Source organism: Mus pahari, chromosome 18 (genome assembly GCF_900095145.1).
Source record: "Mus pahari chromosome 18, PAHARI_EIJ_v1.1, whole genome shotgun sequence".
In the NCBI taxonomy this organism is placed as follows: Eukaryota; Metazoa; Chordata; class Mammalia; order Rodentia; family Muridae; genus Mus; species Mus pahari.
In genome coordinates, this window is record NC_034607.1 from 3,569,245 (window position 1) to 3,577,523 (window position 8,279).

The window sequence follows — 8,279 nt, forward strand, 5'->3', positions numbered from 1 at the left end:
ACATATCTCCTTTCTCTTTATCCTTTTATAAACACATCAACTGGTATCCGTGGAAACACAGCCCTGAGAATAGGTAGTTTTATGCATTTGGCTTGGCTGTGGGAGAGAAATCTAGGCTGTCCCATCTGTGATGGAGGCAGAAACTGACCTAGCAGATCTCATGCAGGGAGAAGGGAGCCCAGCTCTGCTCTGAAAAAGAAATCCAGGACCTACCCACCAGGTGGAGCCTCGGGAGAAGAAATAGCTGCAGTTAACCAGCCCAGGCTCTGGGACCTGCCCTCTGGGTCGTGAGCACTCCAGGAGGCACAGGGACACAGGCATGCACTAAGGGAGTGCATTCTCTGCAGAGCTGCTCATCAATTAGCTATGCTTCAAGTGGGCCCAGCCCTGAGCTCATTAAGGACTTCCCTGTGGGTTTCAGGGTAATAATTAGCAAAGAGAGACAAGAGTTCCTAGGGGAGCCGTGGATGGTTAGACTCTAGAGGAAAGGTTGTTGTTATTATTGCTACTATTATTGTTGTGGTCTAGTTGGGGGAATTCTGGGTCAGGGGTGGGATAGGGGCTCTAGCATCTATCCTAGGGTGCTCCCTGTGCACAGCTATGCTAAGTCACACCGGCCTGAACAACTGAAAACTACACACCCTTCTCCTTTTCTCCCAGAAGTCCCCTCCTAGCATGGATGTCACCAGGGGCATAAGTCTGGGGTCCCTCCGGTCCCTGAGATACCTCTTCTCTGAAACCCAGCTCCATCCTGCCCTCAGCAGAGCCTGTCACCTGATGGGACATCCAGAGAGTCCTTCTGGCCCAAAGCAACCCAGACATTTTGAGACCATCAATGACAGGGCAGGGATTACTGACCTTGAGGGGAGAGGAAAAGTGGCAAACGATGGCCCGTGACCCTGCCGGGAAGGCCCGTGGTGCAGTGGAATGCCTTGTCAGGCACCTTTCTCCAGGGTCAGTGGACATCGAGTCTCTGTGAATGATGGGCGAGGTTCTGTGGGACTCATGGTTTTGGTATCTTAACAGAGAGACCTGCTGCTTATAAATACTGATTTCCTTATTCAGCTTATTTACTCTGCACAGCACTTCCTGTGGTGACTCTTGTGGAAGTCTCAGGCGAGAACATTGCCCTATGTGGGTTTTTTTTTTCCTGTGTGTATGTCAACAGACTATACATAATGGATGTTTAATAATGCGGTGTATGTGGCTGGAGAGATGGCCCAACAGTTAATAGCATGTACTGCTCTTCAGAGACCTAAATGTGGGTTCCAACACCAGTACTGGGTAGCTCAGGACCACTTGTAACTCCGGCATCGGGAGAAGCTGTCGCCCTCTACTGGCCTCTGTGAGTAATTAATTGCATATGTGCAGGCGCGAGCGCGGGGACACACACACACACACACACACACACACACACACACACACACACACAGTTTTCTTATCAATCCCGAATTCTCCACCCTCCTCATTTTGGCCCCATGCAAATAAATCCACAGTGAACTGAACTGAGCTTTTGCCTAAACCCAGAAACGGACCTTTTAGAAAGAATAGAATTTCTGTCTCCGCTCTCTCTGGCCCTTCAAAGAACTCCTCAGTCCTGCCCTCCAACCTCTTCTGTCCAGGGTCACCCATAAGACCACAGAGCCAGGGACCCGAGTTAGTTCCCTGAGAGTTCACACAGTCCACACAGTCCACACTTTAGAAATACATCATGCTTTATTACAGAAGCCCAGCAGAGGGCGCCAGTCCTCTATCCGCTTCCTCCCCGTTCCCAGCTTCGAGCACCTGCTAAAGGGAACCGGTTAAGTTGGAAAGAAAGTCTTCCAAGCACACAGAGATGAACCGCCTGTGAGAAGGAAAGCCAGAGCATGGTGGAGCGTGAGGAGAGGGGATGTGGGCTGGGTGACGACGGTGACTCCCGCAAGTTGAAGCCAGCACGCGCTTTCGGTAAAGATGTAGAAATAATGCCAAGTGCTGAGTAGATGCACCACTGGGGAAGGCTGGAGATGAGGCTTAGTGGAAGAGACTGCAGGCAAACATAAACCCCTGTGTGTACCCACCCACACCCACGGACAGAAAACCCACCGCAGAAATCCAGAAAAACCAAGAGCCTTGCCTGGGGTGGAGGAATTTGTAACCTTTTGCAGGGTAGGGGTGCGATCTCTCTCTCTCTCTCTCTCTCTCTCTCTCTCTCTCTCTCTCTCTCTCTCTCTCCAGGCAGTGGAGAGAGTAGAGAAGAAAATAAATAGTTCAATCTTCCTTTATTTGGGAGCCCTTTCTAAAAACTAAAAACAATTTAAGCATACCTAATATCTCAAGAATTCAGAAGTGTGTGCGTCTTAGGTAGGGGTGGACAGAATTACTAAATCGGTTATTAAACCTGGGCACCTGTCTTCACTCCCCCTGCCACCCAGGGTCCTACTACTCTCGGGATGTTGAGGTGCCAATGCCTCACTAAGCCACGCCCTTTCCTGTACTGGTCCCGCCCCTGCTGTCCGTCAATGCTATTCTTACATCACTTTCTATGGCGAGCACTTGAGTTATTCTGTCTTCTCTTTCCTCCAAATGTTCGTCTGTCGTCGCCCTTACCGCCTTGTTCCTCAGTCAGTTAGGAACATGGCCGATGGGGGCTACAGCTTTTGTCTGTCAGTTTTTGCTGCCCTTTCTGAGTCCACGAACTTGGAGTCTAATTCATCTTCCAGGAAAGGGGCTAAGCCTGGAAGATCTGGGGATCCAGGTCCCGCGGTCATGGTGGGGAAGGGATCTGGTTTAGATTCAAATTCTGCTGCTCCATCAGGTAGACTGGGTAGGAATTGCGGCTCCCTTTGTCTTCGGGTTCGGGCTCAGCATCCTCTGAGTTCTGGGTCAGTACATGGCGTGTTCGTGATGCACAGGAGACCTGAGGTGACAGACAGAGGAGTAAGACCACTGCCAGCGGTTCGATTCCCTCAACCACCCTCAGGCCTTTTCTCCGTAATTCTGTGCCATTGTCCTTCTCCTTCCCCAAGATTTTATCCAAGCTTTGGTCCATATTCCAAACCTGGGTCAAATACAGAGCCCCAGATGTCACCTACAACCCACTGCTGCCCTGGTCACCTTGTCTTGGCATCCCCACCTTCACTCCCAAGACTATTACCAAGTCCCCAAATTTCTCTCTCAGACCCATATTCCACCCCAGCTCATTATTCTCTCTAACTCCTAATCATTCTTCAATCCCCATCTCTTGTGTCTCCCTGCCCCCCACCCCAATCCCACTGCCCTTACCAAAAGGACCAGGCCAATGAAAACAAGCAGGATAATCACAGCCATGAGGACCACAATAACTATAGCCCACGCAGGGAACGAATCATTCTCCCCTCTCTCCCCAGCAGCGAGGAGGCCTCCAGGCAAGCTAGGGGTGCTCTGCTGGGGGTGGTGAGCTTCTGAAGTGCTGGGTGTCAAAGAGCCAACCGTCCCTTGGTGCAGGGTCTCCGTTTTATGGAAATGAGGAGAGGGGACAGTAGATGACTCGTCTTCTGCGGCCTTGGCTGGCTGTGTGGTCTCCAAGATGACTGATGTTCTCTCTGACGTTCTTGTGGCTCTTACAGTCTTAGTGGCTACTGTGGTTTTCTTCTGGAATACTGTGGGACTCTCTGGGGGTTTTGTGGCTTTCTCGGTAGATGGTGTGGACTCTGCTGAGACCCGTATCATATTTTCACTGACCGAGGTGGTAGGATGTTCTACGGGAAGCACCTGGGCTTGCGAGGCACTCTCACTAGCTGGACTGGCCTTTCCTTCATACTCGATGAATGTTGATTGGGTTCTTGTGGTCTCCCTCGCTGATGTGGCCTCTTTGATGTGTTCCGTAGTTATCTGGACAGACTTGTCTGAGGCAAATGGTATTGTGTGATGTTCAGGTCCTGATGTTGTTAGGGTCTTTAGGGTGTTGTATGAGGTCCTTGGGGCTTCTGTGGAATTCACTGGGGAAGAACTTTGTCTAATGAGCTCTGAGACATGGAAAGCTGTGGGCTTCTGTGAGGTGGTCCTTAAGTTGGTACTGGCCTCCATGGGACTCACGGTCGTACCTGATTTCGTCGTTCTGCTGGTTCGCCTTGTTGAAGACATACAGTTTGTGGTTCTCCTGGGTGGTGAGGTCAAACTTTTTCCATCTGACTTTTTCTCTGAGTTAGCGGATCTGGGCTCATCAGCCGAGCGTTCATTCCTGGCCATTGGGTATTCTCCTTGGCTGCTGAGATCCTTCTCCGAAGCCGGAGGCATTTCACGACGGACAGTGGTGTTTCCATAGTCTGCAGCTTTGGCGTTGTCTAGAGGTGTGTGTACTGGTTTGACAAGGCGAGCGGTGTTGCACTGTTTTTTGGGCTTCTGGGTTTCTGTAGCCTCAGGGAGGTCTGGTGGATGTTGCCCTGAGGTATTTTGGTCAGAAGGGGCTCTGTGAGTAAGACCCGGAGTAAGAGGGAGTAAGTGATCGAATTTTGGAGGTTCACCAGTCTTTTGAAGTTCTTGAAATGTGTTAGCACCTGTGGAGAGAGAGAGAGAGAGATAAGGAACTTCCCTAATTTCTTGCCTGCCTCTGTACTAGGCATCCCTGGATGCACAGCTGTCGCCTCAGGAAGGCTCATTAGAATATCACACTGCTCAACCCCACCCTCCCCTTTAGCTGCTGAACTTTTGCTTAAACTGTACTTTCTGGGGGAAAAAATATAGCCCCCTCTCCTTCCCACGTCCATTCCTCAAATTTCCTCTCAGTCTTCTGGCATCTTTCCTGATTCTAAGAAGATAAAAGCTAGTGTCATCTCTCATTGGTCGATACAGTCTTCTGTGGGCAGTGCTTAGACTCCTACGGTCCTCCTATTGGCTGACATACTGTCAATTAAAACCATCTTTACTCTCAACTTCCAATCACCTTTCAGCTGCTTGTGTGCCTGTTAATAGTAATGACTTCTTCCCCCACCCCACCTCACTCCCCACCCCTTATCCAACTAGAAGTTTTTCAGAGCCGGGGTTGACTGGTATTCTGTTGTTGGACATTCCTTCAGGGTTTATAAACTCATAAACTAGAACTCCCTTTGCTTGGAAGAACTGAGGAGGAGTTAAATCCATATCAGAGCAGTTTGTCTTTCTGTAATATCCCGGCTCTGACCCAAACGTGACTCGATGTGAGAAACAGAGACAAACTCCTGGCAGAAATTCTCAAGCAGAGAGGTTGTGAGAAGAGGAGAAGACAGAAGACAGTTGGGGAGAAAGACAGAAACTTCCATCCCGGTGGGTGACAGAGTTTGGTCTGAGTGGAGGGAGGTGGATACAGTAGTTCAGCCTGTGTCGTCCACCCCATTGGGTCCCCTTCTTTGTAGACATGTCTGAGAATAGATGAAGGTGATTCCTTTTGACGGAAAAGGGTCTCTCCTTGCAGGTCCTGATGGTGGTGAGCCGGGCAGCTGGATTATGGGAGGGGTTCTGTTTGGGGACAGGGTGTGAAGGAAAACACCCTTATCAGTGGACAGATAGGGGCCTTAATTCAATGAAAGGAAAAACAAACACCTAGATGGGAACAGAGGATGCGTTTCCGAATCTGGCCTGAAGAATGAGAACTGGGAGGTTGCCAGGAAGTAGACTTGTAACTCAATCTGTCCGCACTGTCAGCTCAAGGTGACACCCAGAATCTGGACCCATTCCCAGTCGTGGGAAACTGAGATCCACCCACCTTTCCACTGATGAGAACAGGGCTGGGTATTCAGTCCTAGAGAGAACCATGGGAAGATCTGACAAGGGCTTGAGGAGAATAGAGAAGTCGGTGCCCCAGAGGGGAGCTGAGTTTACAGCTGCCAGGGGCAAGGCTCCCTGTCGCCCCTTCTCCTCTTCCCTTGACAGAAGTTTCCTCTCAGTTGTTGGGAGCACCATTGTCCAGGTGCCGGAGTAGATCTAGACTGCCCATAAAGGGGTTAAAATGCTCAATCCCCAACTCAGCACTGTGAGGAGATGATGGAACCTTCAGTGGGTGGAAGTTCGGTTACTGGAGGGTACCCTTAAAGGGACCATTAGGAGGCCAGCTCCTTTCTCTGCCTTTTTCTTGATCAATCGGTGACTGGCTTTACCCACCCATACATTCCTATCTGAATGGGCTGCACCAGGGCCAACAGTCATGGATACACTCATCAAAAACTATGACCTCAAACAAAACTTTCATCTTCAGAGTTCGATAATCTCGGGTACTTGGTTACAGTTACAGAAAGCTAACGCAGCAGGTCAGGCACTTGATTTCTTCCTAGAGACGTTCTTTCACGATTGGGCTTCCACACCTCACCAGGCTCTTAGAGGCTGTGAGTCTCCTGCATTTTTCCATCGATGAAACTAGAATCTTACAGAGGAAGTGGCCGGCCCTTAGCAGTAGCACTGGTAACTCTCGTTGAGTATTTCCCGAAAGCCTCATCTATTTGTCTCAAGAACCTCTTGAGGGTGAGAACTATTTTCAGTTCTCCCAACTTTATACCCAAGGAAACAAGGTTCAGAGTGGTTAAGTAATCTCAGGGACACCCAGCAAGGGAGAGGTGGAGTCAGAGCGTAGCAAGTTATATCAAGAGTCAAGGCCAGCTTGGTCTCTGGGGGGCAGGGGGGAGGGCACTGCTTCGGTGTCTGAAGTATGTTGCTTACACATTTGTTTATTTAATTTTTTTCACAAGCCCATGATATGGGAGATATATATAACCTTACATTTTTTTATAGGTGAGGAAAAAACCAAGAGTCTAGCTAACTAGTGCAGCCAGGTTTCCCCTACACTCCAGGCTTCCAACATGATAAAGCTTGCAAGCGGACAAGCGAGCCAGCCATGGTGGAGAATTGGGAATCCCGCTGGCCTTGTGGAATCGGGGGACAAGGTTGAAGTCCCAGCTTTGTCCCTGTCAACCTTGTCCTCACTGGAGTCACCTCGATGCTTGGAAACTCAGAACAGCAGCTTCCCTATGACAGCTTTGTGAGAAGAAACAATAATTTGAGACTGTTCTGTAATGGAACCCAATGCCCTCTTCTGGTGTGTCTGAAGACAGCGACAGGACAGTGTACTCACATACATAAAATAAATAAATCAATCTTTCTTTAAAAAAGAGAAAAGACTTTAGAATGCACACTTCCTTCCACTATGCACATTAAGGAAAAAAAGAAAAGAAAAGAGAAAACAACACCAAATTTATTTGTGACTCCCAAAGGTTGAAAGGCCCAGGAGTGACATCTCCTGTGTTAACCGAGTGATGTTGCAAGGTACACAATTTAATCTGTGTGCAGGATTTAATGCTGTGTGTAGGCTCTGGACCGCTGCACCTACCTACCTCTGGGGGCAAACAGGTATCATGGACAGACGCTGAGCCACACCAGAACAATGTTCCAAGGGCTTCACCCACCCTGGGTGACCTCTTCTCTCCCTCCCTTGACTTCTCTCTCTGCTAAACCCAGACATGTGTCCAGCCCTGGCTCACATGTGTCCTCCTCACATGTTACCAACTCACTCAAATGTGCCTGTGAACCCTGCATCTTCTCCCTGCATCCTGCCCCTCACCCATTCCCACCCCCATCCTTCCACCCCACCCCACCCCACCCCCCACCCCTGCTGCCAGGCTCCAAGAGCCCTCCCTGACCACGCCCCTTACTACTGCTGAATCCTGCCTTCTGTCCTGATGCAAATCTCCAGGCAACTATAGCGAGCTTTCTCCCGTGTTCTAATCCAGGAGCTTTCTCCCCTGCACCCCTACAGATCTGTTCTGCTTGTGCAGCAGCTTGGCACCAGGTAGACCTCCATACCAACAGAGTCCCCTGTAGAAGGCTGTCAGAGGTACTCAGCCCCTGCCCCTGCCATTTCATGGGATCCCAGCGAGACCCTGAGCTCAGGGTAGGAGCCTCCACCTAGTGTCACCCCTAGCTGAGCCTTCTTGGAAGAATATGCCACTTGTTATGCCCCAAGAGCTTCCAGAATTATTTTCCCTTCCCTACCCCATCTCTAACATCTTAGAGATGTGGGAACTCTGCTTTTCTGTCTACGCAGTGGAGAGAGACCCTCCTGTAGAGGCCTCGGCCCCCTCATGGTTCCCCTGCATTTGGCATCTCTGCTCCCTGGCACTGTCCTAGCACTGTCTGTTAATGAAGTGAACTGACTTAGCAATGCTGCCTTCTACCCTAGCATCATCTGTCATGTTAAACTTTTCTTTCTTTCTTTCTTTCTTTCTTTCTTTCTTTCTTTCTTTCTTTCTTTCTTTCTTTCTTTCTTCCTTCCTTCCTTCCTTCCTTCCTTCCTT

The 8,279-nt window shown here is 49.7% G+C and overlaps 1 protein-coding gene across 1 annotated transcript in view; it reads right to left on the minus strand.

Moving 5' to 3' along the window:
* Positions 1-1,700: 1,700 nt before the first annotated feature.
* The window catches only part of Mucl3 (mucin like 3), a 7,676-nt gene continuing 1,097 nt past the window's right edge, over positions 1,701-8,279 (minus strand). Inside the window, exons 2-3 of the mRNA XM_021218479.1 lie at positions 3,265-4,517; positions 1,701-2,899 (exon numbers count right to left, since the gene is read on the minus strand). Of these exons, the coding sequence (XP_021074138.1) occupies positions 2,747-2,899; positions 3,265-4,517 (1,406 nt within the window). The 3' untranslated portion in view covers positions 1,701-2,746. The remainder of the gene's footprint in view (positions 2,900-3,264; positions 4,518-8,279) is intronic.